Source organism: Phyllobates terribilis, unplaced genomic scaffold (assembly GCF_046119375.1).
Source record: "Phyllobates terribilis strain yellow unplaced genomic scaffold, ASM4611937v1 Scaffold_4__5_contigs__length_816908805, whole genome shotgun sequence".
Lineage (NCBI taxonomy): Eukaryota > Metazoa > Chordata > Amphibia > Anura > Dendrobatidae > Phyllobates > Phyllobates terribilis.
The window spans coordinates 291,023,224-291,044,193 of NW_027362764.1; the positions used below are offsets into that span (position 1 = coordinate 291,023,224).

The window sequence follows — 20,970 nt, forward strand, 5'->3', positions numbered from 1 at the left end:
ACCTTTTTTGCAATTTCACCGCACTTGGATTTTTTATCCGTTTTCCAGTACAAGATATGGTAAAATCAATGGTGTTGTTCAAAAGTACCACTCGTCCCATTAAAAACAAGCCCTCAGGTGGCCATATTGACGGAAAAATAAAGTTATGGCTCTGGGAAGAAGGGGAATAAAAAATGAAAGCGCAAAAACGGAAAAGGGCTGAAGCATGAAGGGGTTAAAACCACCATGTTCCTGTAAAATATTAAGACCTCTTCTAGCTGGAATTTATGGCCCTCACCACGTGCGTACACATGGGTCTGATCCATCTATATGTAATGTCCATATGTCTTCTCGTTCTTACAGTTTAGACGCCAAGTCAACAAATATCCAAGTGACTGTTAAGGAAGGAGGCATGAAGCTAATTCAGATCCAGGACAATGGCTGCGGCATCCGGGTAAGGTGCTAGCACTTCACTTGTCACCACATATTAAAGGAGAAATCATCTGCTAGGAATTCTTTGCTCTAGAGTTTGTTTTTCACTCATTTTTTAGTACAAACCCTGGTACTGTTACTGCCCTCCATAGAAGAGGCAGGGGCAATGCATGACTCCCATAGAAACAAGTGGCAGATACAAGCGCAGCATAGCTCTGCCTCAGTTTCCGCTTGCTGTGGTCCGCACCTGGACAGTGATTCCTATCTCAGCCAGAAACCGCTGAGATGGAAATAACCTTTTAAGGACAGTTTTGCTTTCATATTAAAGGGCATGTCTGGTCAAAACAAGTTATCATCTATGTGGGATAAGTGCTAACCTGATCAGTGGGAGGAACTGTTACCCCAATTAGCATGCTCGACCACTGCTCCATATATTCTCTGAGGCCTCCAGAAAAAGCCGAGTGCAGCGTTCTGCAGCCCCATAGGGAATGGATGGAGCAGCGGCCGAGCACACGCTGCCTCTCCATTCTAATGGGGGGTAAGAGATCCTCATTCTATTAAACCCTGTGGGACCCCACCGATCAAAAAGTTGTCACCTATCTGATAACTTTTCACTGGACAGCCCCCTTTTAATGGTTTGCATTAATCGTTTTTATTTCTAGCTGTGAAACATGTTATGTTCGTTTTCAGAAAGAAGACATGGAGATAGTATGTGAGCGCTTCACCACCAGTAAACTGCAGTCATTTGAAGACTTATCTAGTATATCTACATACGGCTTCAGAGGAGAAGTAAGTTAAACCTTATGTAATGTGGCCATACTGACCTGTAGAATCAAGTTATCTTATCATTTTTTACTACACAATAAATGTAAAAATACAATTCTAAAAACTGGTGGATTTTTTATTTTTCTCACCGTTTCAACCCACTTAAAAAAAAATGTGCGTTTTTCATTGCGTTTTATGGTAAAGTGAATGGTGGAAAAACTACAATTTTCCCCTGCAAAAAAAAAAAAAAAAAAAGCCTTCATATTGCTTTGTCAGGAAAAAAGAAGGGGAGAAATAAAAATGAAGAAATTAAAATTGGCTCAGTCAGAAAGTGGTTAAAATCCTATGATAACTTTTTAATAGTTAAACTTTAAGCTGTCCTATTTGTACCCTTATGTATCTTTCACCCATTACATCACCTGTCTTTGGATAGGGAACCTACACCCTGGTGCTACCAGGGGGAAAATACTCCGTAAGTCCTTAAGACTGACATACCCGAGCCAGTTTGCTTCCCTTCGGTGGTCATTGTGTTGTTTGCAGCCGAACAAGCATAGGCCTTGGGCACCACAGCCCTGCCTAGTAGGGGTCCTACAGGCTTGAAGGGGACACACGTCGGTGTAAGTGCTTTAGTAAGGCCTTGCACCAGATGGCGCTGGAAGCAGCATCACCGCACAGGCAAGTGTTGATGTCATGAGCACACTTGGACGTCCCACAAGCAACTTCCAGAGGAAACCGATACTGAGGCAGTGAACTGCTGGTACAAAGGGCACTGGATTACCTCTTCAGGTGGTGGTGCTGTGCCTGGCGGCATTGAGTGACCTGGTATGTGGTTGCTTTGCCCTGGCAGTTTTCTTGCCTCCTACTCGCACCAGTTTGCTGGAGCCCAAAAGGAGGCAACTTGGAAGAGTCAAACCCTTCTCCAAATCCCCTGAAGATGCGTAAGTGACGTCTGTAAATGTACATCATTCTTAACTGCCTGTCTTATGTTTGCTGTCTTATAAAGACAGACCTAGGAGTTGTCACTAAAACTAAACATAGGGAGTATGCACTTTGTGAAACCAAATTACCAAGCACATGAAATGAGTTTTTCTGACAATTTGTGAAGTCTCCTATCCTTGCTTCAGATATCAGATCTATAATTAAAGCCAAAATTAAAAACTCCCTTAAGACCACGTGCACACGTTCAGTATTTTGGTGAGTTTTTTACCTCAGTATTTGTAATCCAAAACCAGAGGTGGAACAATCAGAGGAAAAGTATAAAAGAAACATGTGCACCCCTTCTGTATTTTTACCCATTCTTTATTTTGGCTTATAAATGCTGAGGTAAAAAACTCATCAAATACTGAACGTGTGCACGTGGCCTAAAGCTCGTAATGCACCATAGGAATTACGGTAGGGTCGCTTGTGACGATACAGCGTAAAATCTTAATTAGCCAGACGATTAGATTTGTTAATCCAAGAGAAATACCTTATTGTGTTTTATTAGAGATTGCTGGCTGTGTTTTATTAATGTTCTGCTTGCTCGTCAGTTTATGTACAATAATTTAACTTGTAAAGTGTCCAGCATCCACAAATCTCATTAGTATCTCTGGAGCCTCTAACCATTCCACAAAAATCGTCTAGGCCCATTGTGTAAGTGTTGAAAGAAGATCCGGCGGAGCCTTCACCAAAGGGAGCTTCACGTATAGACCCAGGTGATGCAGTGCACCTGAGAGAGATACTTCCACTAATGCACACTTCGCATTGGGGGGGGGGGGGGGTGAGAGCAGTTCTGCCATTCAGGGGGCTGAGCCCAGAGAAGCAGAAAGGACATGTGTTTTTGTAGCAGTCAGACTTTACAAGGAGAATGAGAGACATCCTTCAAGACATCAGATGGATTGCATAGCATTACCAAGAGACACAGATTTATATTCTACATGATTCTAGCTTAGGGTACAGCCCTGACTGGAAAGATACGGACCTACTCCATTGACCATCAGAGACATGGGATACATTTTGGGGAGACCACGAGGGGACGAAGAAGTCACCTGGCCCCATGGATATGTTGTTTGGGGTTGCCAGGAGGGACCCACCAGTCAACTGCAACCCACGGAAACATTCGGAGAAGCAAGATTGGGACCCGCCTGTCATCTGGCTCCATAGAAACTCTCGGAGAAGCCAGGTTGGGACCCTCTGGTCTTCTGGCCCTGTACCTCGATGGACTGCTAACTTCCTAAGCTTGCCGCTACCTTCTCTCTGTGTTGGCTCGCCAGAAGCAGGGGACCACTGGTTGAGGTAGTCGGCCCTCGAAGTCTCCAAAGTCGTAGCTGTTTTATCCCAGGCGGACGGAGAAGAAGGGTGAGACTGTGTAATGTTGTACCACCTTGGATATTTGCTGGCACTGTTCTACATGTTTATTGTCCGTTTTGTGGTTCAATAAAGTATTGCCACTCTGTTTTACCATCACCCTGTGTTGTCTGAGTAGCGTTACACACACGGAAGACCCCGGGGCTTTCACATCGCTCTAACAGACATGCCATGGTTCTCCACTTGGATTCAGAAGAGAATCGGAAGATTTCGTAGATCTTTCTGAGGGTGCATATGTCTCGCTCTCCCATGTCCTCATTTTCGGCAATAAGGGAGCAGGGAGTCCTTCCTTTTGGTCAAAGATGCGGACAAACTAAACAAAGCTATAAGGATCACTACTTAATATTTGGGGGAAAAACAGCTCCTAGGTCTGTTCAGGCCTAGAACATTGCAAATGTAGAACTTTTCCATTTCACAGGAGTGAAACAAAACTGAGTGAGTTTCTCCCATCAGCGTATAAGCTTAAATACTCCTTTTGAGGAAGACACTTTGGCTACCTGGGACAGACCTCCAAAAATTGATTTTGCAATTTCCAAAGCTTGTAAAAAAAAAAAATCATTAGTGGCTCAATGTTGTCAATTGGCAGCAAAGGACCCATTAGACATTAAAGCCTCTTGAAGATAACCTAAGAATCCACAGCAGATACTTTTAAACCAGCCATCTGCCCAGCAACATCCTTAACTGAATGGTTGCTGGAAACTTGCCTAAACAAATAAATAAAGTTTCTAGGGAAAGTATTGTCATCTTTCCCTACAATCCCAGTGCCGGTTTTAGCAGATGCCTTGGCAGATAAAGTTCAGTTAGCTGCTAGGTTCTCATCCTTATTGAATGCGGCTTGGTGAGCCCCATGTTTGAAATGCTGATCAGCAAATATCCAGTCTAAGGGTATATGCCCACGATGCAGAAATGAAGCACAAAATTTCTTCAGCGTTTCTGCATGTTCTTGGCAGTCAAAAACGCTTGCGGATTTTACATCACCCAAATGTGAGCTGGAAGCCTATGTTAACCATATGACTACTTTGTCAAAATCTATAATTATCTATTGTGTGGAGTTCCTACAAGAAATCTAAAAATTGATTTAGGGAGGCATTGGATTGATGTGACGGGTAGCAAAAAAAAACATAAAAAAAAAATACACATCCCAGACCAGACACACAGATGCATGCTCACTCCTGGACACACACACACACACACACACACACACACACACACACACACACACACACACACACACACACACACACCCGTGTATTGATGTTACTTGCCACAACAACGATAATGTTAATTCTCAGATGGAATGATTTGCACATATGAACAGATTGTATGAAAGAAAGAGGTCAATTGTGACAAACTAGTCAGACATATGATGTATTGGAGAGATATCGGGGATTGCTAGATAGATGCCCCAGGTCCCTAGTTCTGATACGGGACTTTACTAAAAGTATCATGATGTTAATTGCCATGGAAAAAGTGGTGTTATTCAGCTAGCTACATATCTCTTATACTGTCTCAACTGTCTCATTTAATCCATCTGGATACAGACTGCCCAGTCTGTAGATCCAGTAGGATTCTTTCGCATTGAGGACCGATTTTCTGTTCTTGGTGAGTGGTGGAATTTGCTCTACAGGTGTCACTGTTATAGAGTCAAAGTTCTTGTTGTGCACAAGAGTGATGTATTTGGAAAGGCTCTGTTTGAGAAACCCCTTTTTAACGTTATGCCTGTGGCCATTCATACGGCTTCATAGTGTCTGGGTGGTCCGTCCTACATAATGTAACCCACAACTACATGTTACCACATAGATGACAAAATCCGAGCTGCATGTGAGCTCTTGGGTGGGTTTGAAGGTGATCTTGGGATTCTTAGTGTGGATACTCTTCTTCATATCCCAATTGATAATCTTACAACAGTGACATCTTATATTTCCACATTTAAATATTCCCATTTTCTCTTTTTTCTGGTGTTTAACATTCCTGTCGTTTACCTTCTTATCTCTTAAGACTGGGTGCTATGTTGTTTTTTAGAGTCTTACCTCTTCTGAAAACTATGTTGGGTCTAGAGGGTACCATCCCTTTCAGAATTGGATCTTTTTTGATGAGATACCAGTACTTGTTTAGTATTCTACAGATGTTTGAATTACCCCTGTTGAAGGCGGTGATAAAACTGTACCTCCACTTTGATATATCCTTTATCGAATCTTTTTGGGATTTTTCTAAGCAAACATTTTGTGTGAGTGTCAAGTTTTTTCGGTAGGAGGACTAGATTAATTCTTTTGGATAACCTTTCTCTTCGAATCTGGATATTAAGATTTTAGATTTGTTCAATATAATCTATTGTGGAAGTGCAGTTACGCCTGATCCGGCGAAATTGACTGGATGGAATGTTACATTTCCATTTGGGGTAATGAACGCTGGAGAAATCTAAATAACCATTGGTGTCTACCGGTTTAAAATAGGTTTTGCTCTGAATGGTTTGATCTTTAGCAAATAATTCCAAGTCCAGAAAAATAATTCTTTTTCTGGACATATTGCTTGTGAAGGAGATTCCCCAGTTGTTCTGATTTAGTTCCTGGACAAAGGAAGACGCTTCCTCTTCCGTACCTTTCCATATGAGGAATAAATCATCGATATATCGACGAAAATAACATATGTTCGGTGTATTTTGGAGATGTAATAGGCGATAAGGACTCGAATCACCCCATAAAAAGCTTTGCAAAACTGGGTGCGACCCGAGTCCCCATCGCGGTCCCTAACTGCTGGAGGTACATCTTATCTTGAAAGGAGAAGAGGTTATGCTCCAAAATGAATCTTAGACCTTTCAACAGGAATGTTTTTTGTTCCGATGGTATATTTTTGTCCCCTGATAGAAAGTGGTCTACTGCATCAAGACCTAAACTGTGTTCTATGTTGGAATATAGAGCACATACATCTAGGGTGAGAAACATATAGTTTTCTCCCCATTGTAGATCTTTTGTCTCCAGAATGAGTTGGGATGAGTCTCTTAGAAAGGATGGTAATTTAAGTACATAAGTCTGGAGAAAAAGATCAATAAAATGGGATAGAGAGCTAGTGAGAGAGCCTATCCCTGATATAATGGGTCTTCCGGGTGGGATTCTTTGTGTTTTTGTGTATTTTTGGTAGGTGGTAAAAGAAAGCTTGATTTGGGCTATTTGTTAAATTCTTTTCTCTTTTATTCATTATCTTGGCTTGATAGGCTTCATGTATCAGGATATTATATTCTTTTTCAAAGACATCGGTGGGGTCAGATGTAATTGGTTTGTAATATTTGGTGTCAGACAGTATGTTATAGACTTCCTTTATGTATTCCTCTTTATCCTGTATGACAACCCCCCCCCCCCCCTTTGTCAGCTTGTCGATAACAATGTTGTTGTTACTGTTTCAAAGCTGAAAATTCCTTTCTCTGTAGGTTATTTTTACCCACCCTATATTTATTGATATTTTCAAACTCTTCCATTACTAAAGAATAGAAAGTGCCTAAATGATGCCCTCTGTGGTGTAGTGGATTGAAATCGGATTTTGGTGCCACAGCTTGATGTACATATGCATCATTAACCATAGGTGGGGGGTCACCTTTGTACTTCTGAATTTGGTAGTGCCTATCTAAAGTGAGTTTTCTAACAAATCTGTTCAGGTCAAGAAATAGTTGGAACCCCTCTGCTTTTTGTGTGGGGCAATAGTTCAAGCCCTTGGTCAGAAGACTGATCTCATCTATGTCAAGAGAGATCTGGGATAAATTGAAGATCTTTACTATCTGGGAATTTTTTTTGGAGGGGGTTTGATTTTCGAAAGGATTTTCTTTTTCCTCCTCGTTTGCCTCTGGGATTCCTTTTCGTTTTCTGGTGATTGGTGTCTCTATAGGAAGAAAGTACTTTGTTATTGGGTGGGAAGAGGGTCGGTAAAGGGGATGGGAGGGGGAGCTGAACACTGGTGTGTGATGTAATGACTAGAGATGAGCGGTGTTCGACTAGAACTGTTCGCCAATCTCAAATTCGAGCTGTTTTGGGCGGTGTTCGAGTTGTTCGACGAACCCGAACGATTTGCAAAAAATTCGGCTGTTCGAGGTTATGTTCGATAACTGTTCGTGCACCAAAAGCGTGTCCTGCATGTCTGGCGCTATTTAGAGCACCAATCATGCAGGGATTGTCTGCCACTCACTGTAATGCCACAGCCATGGTGGTTGTGGCATTACAGTGATTGCCCAAATCGATGGGAACAGTGCCAACAGTGAAACATGAAAAGCCGGCAATTCAGCAGCGGCGTACACCGGTACCCGACAATTTAGAACAGAAAGAATAGAGCTTCACACATAGATTAGATAGATAGAAACATGTCAGTCACATATATATGAAGTACAGTGACAGTGTTGCTTACTGTACTTGTCATTTAGTATAAAGGATTTATTAAAAAAAATAATAGTGTTTTCATGCACCGTCTCTTTAAAAAAGCCGGCCGGCAATTCAGCATCTGTACCCGACAATTTAGAATAGAAGGAATAGAGAATCACACATAGATTAGATAGATAGAAACAGGTCAGTCACATATATATGAAGTACAGTGACAGTGTTGATTACTGTACTTGTCATTTAGTGTTAAAATAAAGGATTTATTTAAAAAAAAATTGGCGTGGGGTTCCCCTTAATTTTAGTCTCTCTAGCGGAGGTTAAGCAGACTGCTGGGGCAGATGTTTGAAGCCTGGGAAGGGGGTAATACCCACGGAGCTTCCCAGGCTACTAATATCAGCCCCCAGCGGAATACCTAGCCTTTCTAGCTATTAAAATGGGGGACCCCCCAAAAAAATGACGTGGGGTCCCCCCTATTTTAATAGCTAGCAAAGGCTAGGCAGACAGCTGGGGGCTGATATTAATAGCCCAGGAAGGGTGCCATGAATATTGGCCCCCTCCCAGGCTAGAAACACCAGCCGTCAGCCGCCCCAGAAATGGCGCATCCTTAGAATGCGCCAATTCTGGCACTTAGCCTCGCTCTTCCCACTGCCCTGTAGCGGTGGCAGTGGGGTAATAGGGTTGGGGTTGATGTCAGCTTATAATGCCAGCTGACATCAAGCCCAGGTTAGTAATGGAGAGGCGTCTATAAGACACCCCCATTACTAACCCCATAGTCAAAGTTAAAAGAAAACACAAACACCCAGAATAAAGTCCTTTAATTGAAATAAAGACACATTCCTTTATTGTTCTAAATTAAACCATACTTACCGTCACGCCCATTCCAGCTGAAGCCAACGATCTCCTGCAATAAAAGAAAAATAATAAAGCAACCTCATCCTTACCTTTCCATGGTTCCCACGACAGCTTCAGCTCTGCTACATCGAGATAACAGGCTGGACCGCAGCAGAACGCCGCCATCCAGCCTGTCATCCCGCAGACACTGAGAAGCGCAGGCATTCTTGCGCTTTGCAGTGTCTGGCTGTGACGGCATCCAGATGAGCCGAGGTCATGTCCAATGAACTCGGCGCACCTCATGCACGTCACTGACAGTGTGGGAGAATTCTCCTGCACTCAGCACTTCAGCGTGAGAATTCTCCCACGCTGTCAGTGACGTACATGAGGTCAGCTGAGTTCATTGGACATGAATGAGCTCACCTCATGCACGTCACTGACAGCGTGGGAGAATTCTCACGCTGTAGCGCTGAGTGCAGGAGAATTTTCCCACGCTGTCAGTGACGTGCATGAGGTGAGCTGAGATCATTGGACATGAATGAGCTCACCTCATGCACGTCACTGACAGCGTGGGAAAATTCTCCTGCACTCAGCGCTTCAGCGTGAGAATTTTCCCACGCTGTCAGTGACGTGCATGAGGTGAGCTCATTCATGTCCAATGAACTCAGCTGACCTCATGTACGTCACTGACAGCGTGGGAGAATTCTCACGCTGAAGTGCTGAGTGCAGGAGAATTCTCCCACGCTGTCAGTGACGTGCATGAGGTGAGCCGAGTTCATTGGACATGAACTTGTCTCATCTTTATGCCGTCACAGCGAGACACTGAGGAGCGAAGCAAGCCTGCGCTTCTCAGTGTCCGCGGGATGACAGGCTGGATGGCAGCTTTCTGCTGCGGTCCAGCCTGTCATCTCGATGTAGCAGAGCTGAAGCTGTCCTGGGAACCATGGAAAGGTAAGGATGATGTTGGTTTATTATTTTACTTTTATTGCAGAAGACATTGGCTTCAGCTGGAATGGGCGTGATGGTAAGTATGGTTTAATTTAGAACAATAAAGAATTGTGTGTTTATTTCAATTAAAGGACTTTATTCTGGGTGTTTGTGTTTTTTTAAATACTTTACTAGAAATTCATGGTGGTCATGTCTAATATTGGCGTGACCCCATCAATTTCGGGCTTAGGGCCAGCTGATAATGCCAAGCTGGCCTTAACCCCTTTATTACCCAGTGAGCCACCGCACCAGGGCCCTGGATGAGTTGGGTACAGCGCCAGAAGATGGCGCTTCTATGAACGCGCCATTTTCTGGGGCGGCTGCGGACTGCAATTTGCAGCGGGTGGGGCCCAGAAAGCTTGGGCCTCCCTGCGCTGCGGATTCCAGCTCCCAGCTGCCTAGTTGTACCTGGCTGGGCACAAAAATAGGGCGAAGCCCCACGCATTTTTTTTTTAAAATTATTTCATGAAATTCATGGAATAATTAAGAAAAAAAGGGCTTCCCTATATTGTTGTGTCTGGCCAGGTAGAAATAGGCAGCTGGTGGTTGGGGGCAGCCCGTTCCTGCCTGCTGTACCTGACTGGACACAAATATAGGGCGAAGCCCCACGTCAATTTTTTTTAAATTATTTCAGGAAATTCATGAAATAATGAAAAAAAAATTGATGTGGGGCTTCGCCCTATATTTGTGTCCAGTCAGGTACAGCAGGCAGGAACGGGCTGCTCCCAACCACCAGCTGCCTATTTGTACCTAGCCGGACACAACAATATAGGGAAGCCCTTTTTTTCTTAATTATTCCATGAATTTCATGAATCTAAAAAAAAAATGCGTGGAGCTACGCCCTATTTTTGTGTCCAGCCAGGTACAACTAGGCAGCTGGGGGCTGGAATCTGCAGCGCAGGGAGGCCCAAGCTTTCTGGGCCCCACCCGCTGCAAATTGCAGTCCGCAGCCGCCCCGGAAAATGGCGCGTTCATAGAAGCGCCATCTTCTGGCGCTGTACCCAACTCATCCAGGGCCCTGGTGCGGTGGCTCACTGGGTAATAAAGGGGTTAAGGCCAGCTTGGCATTATCAGCTGGCCCTAAGCCCGAAATTCATGGGGTCACGCCAATATTAGACATGACCACCATGAATTTCTAGTAAAGTATTTAAAAAAAAACACAACACCCAGAAAAAAGTCCTTTAATTGAAATAAACACACAGTTCTTTATTGTTCTAAATTAAACCATACTTACCATCACGCCCATTCCAGCTGAAGCCAACGATCTCCTGCAATAAAAGAAAAATAATAAAGCAACATCATCCTTACCTTTCCATGGCTCCCACGACAGCTTCAGCTCTGCTACATCGAGATGACAGGCTGGACCGCAGCAGAACGCTGCCATCCAGCCTGTCATCCCGCAGACACTGAGAAGCGCAGGCTTGCTTGCGCTACTCAGTGTCTGGCTGTGACGGCATCCAGATGAGCCGAGGTCATGTCCAATGAACTCGGCGCACCTCATGCACGTCACTGACAGCGTGGGAAAATTCTCACGCTGAAGCGCTGAGTGCAGGAGAATTTTCCCACGCTGTCAGTGACGTACATGAGGTGAGCCGAGTTCATTGTCGGCTCATCTGGATGCCGTCACAGTTAGACACTGAGGAGCGCAAGCATGCCTGCGCTTCTCAGTGTCCGCGGGATGACAGGCTGGATGGCAGCGTTCTGCTGCGGTCCAGCTTGTCATCTCGATGTAGCAGAGCTGGAGCTGTCCTGGGAACCATGGAAAGGTAAGGATGAGGTTGCTTTATTATTTTTCTTTTATTGCAGGAGATCGTTGGCTTCAGCTGGAATGGGCGTGATGGTAAGTATGGTTTAATTTAGAACAATAAAGAATTGTGTCTTTATTTCAATTAAAGGACTTTATTCTGGGTGTTTGTGTTTTTTTTTTAACTTTGACTATGGGGTTAGTAATGGGGGTGTCTTATAGACGCCTCTCCATTACTAACCTGGGCTTGATGTCAGCTGGCATTATAAGCTGACATCAACCCCAACCCTATTACCCCCTGCCACCGCACCAGGGCAGCGTGGAAGAGCGAGGCTAAGTGCCAGAATTGGCGCATCATATGGATGCGCCATTTCTGGGGCGGCTGACGGCTGGTGTTTCTAGCCTGGGAGGGGGCCAATATTCATGGCTCCCTTCCTGGGCTATTAATATCAGCCCCCAGCTGTCTGCCTAGCCTTTGCTAGCTATTAAATTAGGGGGGACCCCACGTCATTTTTTGGGGGGGGTCCTCCATTTTAATAGCTAGTAAAGGCTAGGTATTCAGCTGGGGGCTGATATTAGTAGCCTGGGAAGCTCCGTGGGTATTACCCCCTTCCCAGGCTTCAAACATCTGCCCCAGCCGTCTGCTTAACCTCCGCTAGAGACTAAAATTACGGGGAATCCCACGCCAATTTTTTTTAATAATAAATCCTTTATTTTAATACTAAATGACAAGTACAGTAATCAACACTATCACTGTACTTATTATATATGTGACTGACATGTTTCTATCTATCTAATCTATGTGTGAAGCTCTATTCTGTCTATTCTAAATTGTCGGGTACAGATGCTGAATTGCCGGCCGGCTTTCTTAGAGACGGTGCATGAAAACACTATTATTTTTTTTGATAAATCCTTTACACTAAATGACAATTACAGTAAGCAACACTGTCACTGTACTTCATATATATGTGACTGACATGTTTCTATCTATCTAATCTATGTGTGATTCTCTATTCCTTCTATTCTAAATTGTCGGGTACAGATGCTGAATTGCCGGCCGGCTTTTTTAAAGAGACGGTGCATGAAAACACTATTATTTTTTTTAATAAATCCTTTGCAGTAAATGACAAGTACAGTAAGCAACACTGTCACTGTACTTCATATATATGTGACTGACATGTTTCTATCTATCTAATCTATGTGTGAAGCTCTATTCTGTCTGTTATAAATTGTCGGGTACAGATGCTGAATTGCCGGCCGGCTTTTTTAAAGAGACGGTGCACGAAAACACTATTATATTTTTTAATAAATCCTTTACACTAAATGACAAGTACAGTAAGCAACACTGTCACTGTACTTCATATATATGTGACTGACATGTTTCTATCTATCTAATCTATGTGTGATGCTCTATTCCTTCATGTCTAAATTGTCGGGTACCGGTGTATGCCGCTGCTGAATTGCCGGCCGGCTTTTTTAAAGAAAGCGTCTTCTGAGCAGTTTGTCAGCTTTTGGACACCTTTGAAGGTGTTTTCTATGTGTTCCTATGTGTTTTTGTTTGCCTGCCATTGGTTTTAACGGTGTTCGACGGTGTTCTAAGGTGTTCGACGAACAGTTCCTCGAACATCCCGGTGTTCGACGAACCGAACCCGAACACTACGGGGGTGGCTCAACACTAGTAATGACACAGATGGGAGAGGGGGAGCAGTGAGGAGCAGATTCTGTCACACTGAATTACAAGGATTATAAATATCATAAAACTGCACTGGACATCTCATCTTATAGTGTAGGAGTGCAGGAACAGTACAAACATTTATCTCCCTGCAGTACCCCTTTTAATACAATATATCTTTAAATGTAGTGAGAGTGATGTATGAAAACTGATATGTAAAGAAGGTTATTACCAACCAGGTTGCAACGTTGTATTTGAAGAGCCTAAGAGGGGGATTTCAATTAGTTTTCATGGGCTTCTACTCAACTGCTCATTAACTTTGCGACAAAAATCGAATTCCTCAGCTTTTGTTTTATCCCAACAGGCATTAGCCAGTATCAGTCACGTGGCTCATGTTACTATTACAACAAAGACAGCAGATGGAAAATGTGCCTACAGGTGAGGGAAAACAAACCTCGCCACTGGTGGGCATTACTAACAGGCACTTTCCCAGGTGTTCCTGAACTGAACTAGCCTGTTGAACAATATCCTTATGTATGTTGTAAGAATTACCTGTTTTTGTTTGCAGAGCAAGTTATGCAGATGGGAAAATCAAAGCTCCTCCCAAACCTTGTGCTGGGAATCAAGGGACACAGATATCTGTAAGTAAAAACAAAATACATTTCTGTTTGAAGCTTTAAAGGGTTTGTACCACGTTTGGAAGTTCTCCCCTATCCTATAGTGCAGAGGGGCAACATTGTCTTGCTAATTAAAGGGTTATGACCAACTTAGCAAACTGTGGGTAGGTGCTATGAGAAGACAGAAAAATTGGAACACCTGCAGGCTGCCGCACATTGAGAAGTGTGCCATCACAAGGAGAAGATGGGCAAGGAGCCGGTGCCCGTGCTCCTCCTAAGTGACTGCAGCATTGTCGCTGACACCATGGACCTCAGCTTGATCCTGCTGCTTCTACTAAAGGTTGAGGAGAAATTAAGGAGGTGATTGTTACTGCCTGCGTTTTGTTTCCAGTTCTGGAAAGGATTACACAATAAACACTGAGCTCAGCCTCCTGTGGTAAAGAGCTCATTACTGAATGTCACCTGGTACACAGGCAGCCTAGAACTGGATGACCGGGATCTGTATTAACCAATCAGTGCTCTTCACTGCTGAAGAAAGCTGTCATTGGAGCACTGCAGGGCCGGCCTCAGTGATGATCTCGCAGACACACCTGATGGCATAGGCTAGACCAGGGGTGGGGAACCTCAGGCCCTTCACGACCCTCGATGACCTTTATCCGGCCCCCAGGCAGATTCCCAGGGACATCATCAGTGCTTGGGCTGGCAGCTGTGATTTGATGGCCACCGGCCCATTAATTTCTTCTTGCTCTGTGAGCACACGCACATAGTGTGCACTACTGAACGCTGAGACACGTGCAATGAAAGATTACGTCCTGAGACTTGTTCCAGAGTCAAGGCGGAGTTAGTGCGCAAATTGTGTGGTCCCGAAGGATGGTATAAATATTCAAATGGCCCTTGGCAGATAAAAAAGATTCCCCACCCCTGGGCTAGAGGATCAGCTGTGTTTCTGTCTGGTAAAGCAGGGGCCACAACTAACTGCAATGCGGACTGCAGGTTGTGCACCTCTGCTATAAGTTAAACTTTGATTGCTGGGCCCTGAACGATCCCAGGAAGAGTGCTATGTCTGAACTAAGTGGAGGTTGATCATGTGCACATCCATTCCATTCATTCTAAAAAGGGCTGACTGAGGTATCCTAGTGCAGTACTCCCATTAAGAATGAATGGAATGTAGGTGCACATTCTCATTTTTTGCTCTATTTAGACAAGGTTTCTTCAGAGCCCTGTCCTTGAGGTCTGTGGAAGTTTGAGCGGTCGGACCACCAGTGATGGGGATGTTATTTCCTAACCTAGGGATAAGGGATAACTTGCAAACTTGGTACCAACTGTTTAACTTTTTAATACTATGATCATGCATTTTCATGCTCTAAAATATGTCTTTCAGGTTGAAGATCTATTTTATAATGTATCTACAAGGCGAAAAGCACTCAAAAGTGCAAGTGAAGAACATGCAAGAATAGTGGACGTAGTCAGCAGGTAATATATTGCCATAATAGTATGTAGAAAATGATGAACAATGGAATGAATGAGTCACATCTGACTTGTGAAAAAATAAAGTATGGAAATGTTCTTTGCGTTTTTTTTGTTCAAATTATTTTATTTCTCTGCAGATATGCCATCCATAACTCTGGTATCAGCTTCTCTGTTAAGAAGGTTGGTTTTTGTTTGTTTTTTTGTATCCAAGTGAAATTGTTAGTAATTCCCTTTACCACCCATATGATATAATCCAAAAATTGCCAACAGCAGAGAATTGTTTAGACTTGGTGGAACATGTTTCTGAGATTCCAAAGATGACTGTACCACTGATAAAATAGATCTGATCTTCTTTACATGTACAGACCAGTTTGTGACAGAGGTATTTTGGAACTGTTAGACTGCTTTGTGGGAAGTGAGGCACAGTCATAATTATTTCTGGTAATAGTTTCCTTTTCTAGTAACCTAAATCATCTGTCACAGAAAGAGGAATATACATATTACTGTTTTGGTCAACATTATCGCCCTTATTTATTATAAACAAGCAGATACAGTTAGGTCCATATATATTTGGACAGAGACAACATTTTTCTAATTTTGGTTCTAGACATTACCACAGTGAATTTTAAACAAAACAATTCAGATGCAGTTGAAGTTCAGACTTTCAGATTTCATTTGAGGGTATCCACATTAAAATTGGATGAAGGCTTTAGGAGTTTCAGCTCCTTAACATGTGCCACCCTGTTTTTAAAGGGACCAAAAGTAATTGGACAGATTAAATAATTGTAAATAAAATGTTCATTTCTAGTACTTGGTTGAAAACCCTTTGTTGGCACTGACTGCCTGAAGTCTTGAACTCATGGACATCACCAGACGCTGTGTTTCCTCCTTTTTGATTCTCTGCCAGGCCTTCACTGCGGTGGTTTTCAGTTGCTGTTTGTTTGTGGGCCTTTCTGTCTGAAGTTTAGTCTTTAACAAGTGAAATGCATGCTCAATTGGGTTGAGATCAGGTGACTGACTTGGCCATTCAAGAATATGCCACTTCTTTGCTTTAATAAACTCCTGGGTTGCTTTGGCTTTATGTTTTGGGTCATTGTCCATCTGTAGTATGAAACGACAACCAATCAGTTTGGCTGCATTTGGCTGGATCTGAGCACACAGTATGGCTCTGAATCCATTAGAATTCATTCGGCTGCTTCTGTCCTGCGTCACATCATCAATAAACACTAGTGACCCAGTGCCACTGGCAGCCATGCATGCCCAAGACATCACACTGCCTCCGCCGTGTTTTACGGATGATGTGGTATGCTTTGGATCATGAGCTGTACCACGCCTTCGCCATACTTTTCTCTTTCCATTATTCTGGTAGAGGTTGATCTTGGTTTCATCTGTCCAAAGAATGTTCTTCCAGAACTGTGCTGGCCTTTTTAGATGTTTTTTAGCAAAGTCCAGTCTAGCCTTTATATTCTTGATGCTTATGAGTGGCTTGCACCATGCAGTGAACCCTCTGTATTTACTTTCATGCAGTCTTCTCTTTATGGTAGATTTGGATATTGATACGCCTACCTCCTGGAGAGTGTTGTTCACTTGGTTGGCTGTTGTGAAGGGGTTTCTCTTCACCATGGAGATTATTCTGCGATCATCCACCACTGTTGTCTTCCGTGGGCGTCCAGGTCTTTTTGCATTGATGAGTTCACCAGTGCTTTCTTTCTCAGGATGTACCAAACTGTAGAGTTTGCCACTCCTAACATTGTAGCAATTTCTCGGATGGGTTTTTTCTGTTTTTGCAGCTTAAGGATGGCTTGTTTCACCTGCATGGAGAGCTCCATTGACTGCATGTTTACTTCACAGCAAAACCTTCCAAATGCAAGCACCACAGCTCAAATCAACTCCAGGTCTTTTATCTGCTTAATTGAGAATGACATAACGAAGGGATTGCCCACACCTGTCCATGAAATAGCCTTGGAGTCAATTGTCCAATTGCTTTTGGTCCCTTTAAAAACAGGGTGGCACATGTTAAGGAGCTGAAACTCCTAAACCCTTCATCCAATTTTAATATGGATACCCTCAAATGAAAGCTGAAAGTCTGAACTTCAAATGCATCTGAATTGTTTTGTTTAAAATTCATTGTGGTAATGTCTAGAACCAAAATTAGAAAAATGTTGTCTCTGTCCAAATATATATGGACCTAACTGTATGTATCAACTGTGTGTCGTATTAATTCCATTTACAGTGCTCCCCTTACCTGCCGTTATTAGTCTCACAGCACATTCCGGGTGGCGCACTGCTTCATGCACCCATCAGCCACTGTCCTCCCGCACCTGTGCGCTGAAGATCCCATTGGCTACCATGTGGTACTCCTGTTAAACACAGGCTGGGCTTCATAATAAAACTTAATTTCAGCTACATATTGCAACACAACGGTTTTGCAGTACATGAAACAAGTGAGAAGGCAATCGCTGGTTCAAGTAACCCAAGGGGACTGAGAGGAAAGCATAAAAAAAATAAATGTTTTTTTTTAATAAATTGGATCTGCCACCTTTTCTTTTACCCCTTGTTAAATATAAATTTAACCTGTACAGTAAAAGAAAAATTAAAACGCTAGAATTGCAGTAATTCAGTCTCCACAACCACAGAAATAAAATGCAAACATTGATCAAAAGGTTGAATCTACCACATAATGGTATGAATGAAAACATCTGCTCACCACACAAAAACCGAGCCCTTTAAGAAATCCATCAACAGAAGAATGAAAATGGTACAGGTATCTGAAAATGCTGACATAATCCAATGATATTTATTTAGAATGTCTGATTTATTTATTTTTTCACCACTTAAAAACCTGCATGTTTAGTATCGCCGTAATCACATTGACCCGGAGAATCAGGTTTAAAGGGGATATTCGGGACTTTATTAAAAACAAAAAATGTGGCTAAGCACTAACAGGCAGGTAGTTGCTACTTAACTGCCTGTTGAGCACGGCGCCATTCTTCCCCAGCACAGAGCAGTCACACTTCGCTCCTGCCGACATTCTGAAGCCGCTGCTGACGTCACGTCTACAGAGCGAAGGCATCTTTTCTGCTTCGCTCTGTAGACTGGACGGGACTTCTGACGTCATTCTGATTGACAGCCGGATCCTCGCTTCCTAACTGGGGGAGCCGGCGGTCAATCAGAATGACATCAGAAGTCACACCACGTCGCAGATGCTTCTGAATCCCCGTCAGGAACGGCCTATGCCGGGGAAGAACGGCACTGGGCACAGCAGGCAGGTAAGTTGCAATTGCCTGCCTGTTTAGTGCCTAGCCACATTTTTCATTTTTCTCTGAAGTCCTGGATATACCCTTTTGAGGTTAAGCTTTATCACACCATGAACGCGTTGAAAATAAATTCCATAAACAATGGCGGAATACTTTTTTTTTTTTTTTTTCACCATTTTACTATTCGTGGAATTTTTTCATTTTTTCCAGTACATTATATTTTTAAATCAGTGATGTCTTTGAAAGCTACAGCTCGTCCTGCAAATGCAAGCCCTCGTATAGCTCTGTTGGTGGAGAATTAAAAAAGATTAAAACTCTTAGAAGACGGGAGGTTGGAGTGGAATGTGCAAAAAATGAAAAATAGCCCAATCATGAAGGGATTCGAGGCAACTTTCCCTAATATTTAGTTGCACAGCAATGACGACCTTAAAACATCTTTGTTCCCATCTGTGGCCATCTTGTACCTTTCTGCTGACTGTTTTTTCCACTGCAGTTCTCTCAAGCTCTTGAATGTTTGCTGGGTTCCTTTTCCCAATAGCAGATTTCGGCTCCTTCATGGGAGTTACAATCAGGCTGAGGTCAGACTTATTGCTGGTCTATTTCAAACTGTCCATTGTTTCCTTCTTCACCAATGGGAACAAGGAACGCCATTTCATTGGTTGCATTGCAAGGAAAACCATTGTACAGGTGTGTCCAAGCTTTTCACTGGTACTGTAGATGGCGACCTCCTAAATAAAGGAATATTTACATTTGCTAATATCAAACCTTAAAATCCTTGAATAATTGAAACAATGTGATAACATTGCATAAGTTCTCTTTATACAATGGGGAAGCATTATGTAGGTAACACTTTTTCAGGAGATATTTTACATGGTGTACCTAATACTCAAGGGTGGCAGTACTGTGGACCACATTTGAATATAATTTAATATTATTAAATATCTGCTAATAAAAAAAATGCTGAAAATGTTTGAAAAATTATTTGAAAAACTACCGATAATGTAGAAGTAAACTTTTTCCCTTCAGCAAGGTGAGACCACGGCTGATGTGAGAACATTATCAAATGCGACAACGGTTGACAATATCAGGACTGTATTTGGAAATGCTGTAAGCAGGTACTGAGTCAGTAAGTTTTAAAGACTAATAATGTAAAAAAAATAAAGTGAAAATGCACTTTTCATTATGCTGCAAGAACTCATGCACTTCATTATGCCATTTGCTGCATCAGGGATGTGGATGCTGAGGGTCAACTAAAAAGTTTTATTGAACCTATTGAGTACAAAAGAGATATAGGATACTAATGCATATACTCAATATCAAAAATTATTTATTCATGATTAAATAAACACTTTACTGTGTCCCCCAATGAAGACTGCGAGAAAGGGATTTTATGGTGATTAGAAAATCCTTCATTATCATACCACATTACTGGAAGGCACCTGAAAGGTTAATAAACTATCCGCCAGCAGTTCTTAATATGTTGCAGGGTTCTGGTTTAAAATGGTATCACTTTTGGCGTTTTTATTATTATTTATTATTATTATAGCACCATTTATTCCATGGCGCTTTACATGTGAAAAAGGGGTATACATAGCAAGTACACTTAAAATAATCTTGAACAAAACGAGTCAGCGACTGGTACAGGAGGAGAGAGGACCCTGCCCGCGAGGGCTCACAATCTTCAAGGGGGGGTTGAGGTTACAGTAGGTGGGGGTGCAGCTGGTCGTGCAGCGGTATGGTGGAGCGGTGGTTACTGCAGGTTGTATGCTTGTCGGAAGAGGTGGGTCTTCAGGTTCCTTTTGAAGGTTTCCACGGTAGGCGAGAGTCTGATATGTTGGGGTAGAGAGTTCCAGAGTAGTGGGGATGAACGGGAGAAATCTTGTATACAATTGTGGGAGGAGGAGATGAGAGGGGAGTAGAGAAGGAGATCTTGTGAGGATCTGAGGTTGCGCACAGGTAAGTACCGGGAGACTAGGTCACAGATGTATGGAGGAGACAAGTTGTGGATGGCTTTGTATGCCAAGGTTAGGGTCTTGAACTTGAGTCTGTGGGTAATGGGGAGCCAGTGAAGGGATTGACAGAGAAAAGAGGCCGGGGAATAGCGGGGGGACAAGTGAATTAGTCGGGCAGCAGAGTTTAGGATAGATTGGAGGGGTGCGAGAGTGTTAGAACGGAGGCCACAGAGCAGGAGGTTGCAGTAGTCGAGGTGGGAGATGATGAGGGCATGCACTAGTGTTTTTGCAGCGTCTTCATGAGGAATGTGCTGATCCAGGAGATATTTCTGAGTTGGAGTTGGCAGGAAGTGGAGAGGGCTTGGATATGTGGTTTCAAGGAGAGATGAGAGTCCAGGGTTACACCAAGGCAGTGAGCTTGTGTTACTGGGGAGAGTGGGCAGTCATTAACTGTGATGGATAGGTCAGACGGGGGGATTGAGTGAGGTGGGGGAAAGATGATGAATTCAGTTTTATCCATGTTAAGCTTTAGAAATCTGGCAGAGAAGAAGGCTGAA

General features: G+C 43.0%; 1 protein-coding gene across 2 annotated transcripts in view; it reads left to right on the plus strand.

The window, feature by feature from the left end:
* MLH1 (mutL homolog 1) overlaps window positions 1-20,970 on the plus strand; it is a 116,984-nt gene that overhangs the window by 2,242 nt on the left and 93,772 nt on the right. For both annotated transcript variants that reach the window (XM_073678298.1, XM_073678299.1), the window contains exons 2-8: window positions 343-433; window positions 1,102-1,200; window positions 13,482-13,555; window positions 13,686-13,758; window positions 15,116-15,207; window positions 15,342-15,384; window positions 19,488-19,576. In XM_073678298.1, the coding sequence (XP_073534399.1) occupies window positions 343-433; window positions 1,102-1,200; window positions 13,482-13,555; window positions 13,686-13,758; window positions 15,116-15,207; window positions 15,342-15,384; window positions 19,488-19,576 (561 nt within the window). The remainder of the gene's footprint in view (window positions 1-342; window positions 434-1,101; window positions 1,201-13,481; window positions 13,556-13,685; window positions 13,759-15,115; window positions 15,208-15,341; window positions 15,385-19,487; window positions 19,577-20,970) is intronic.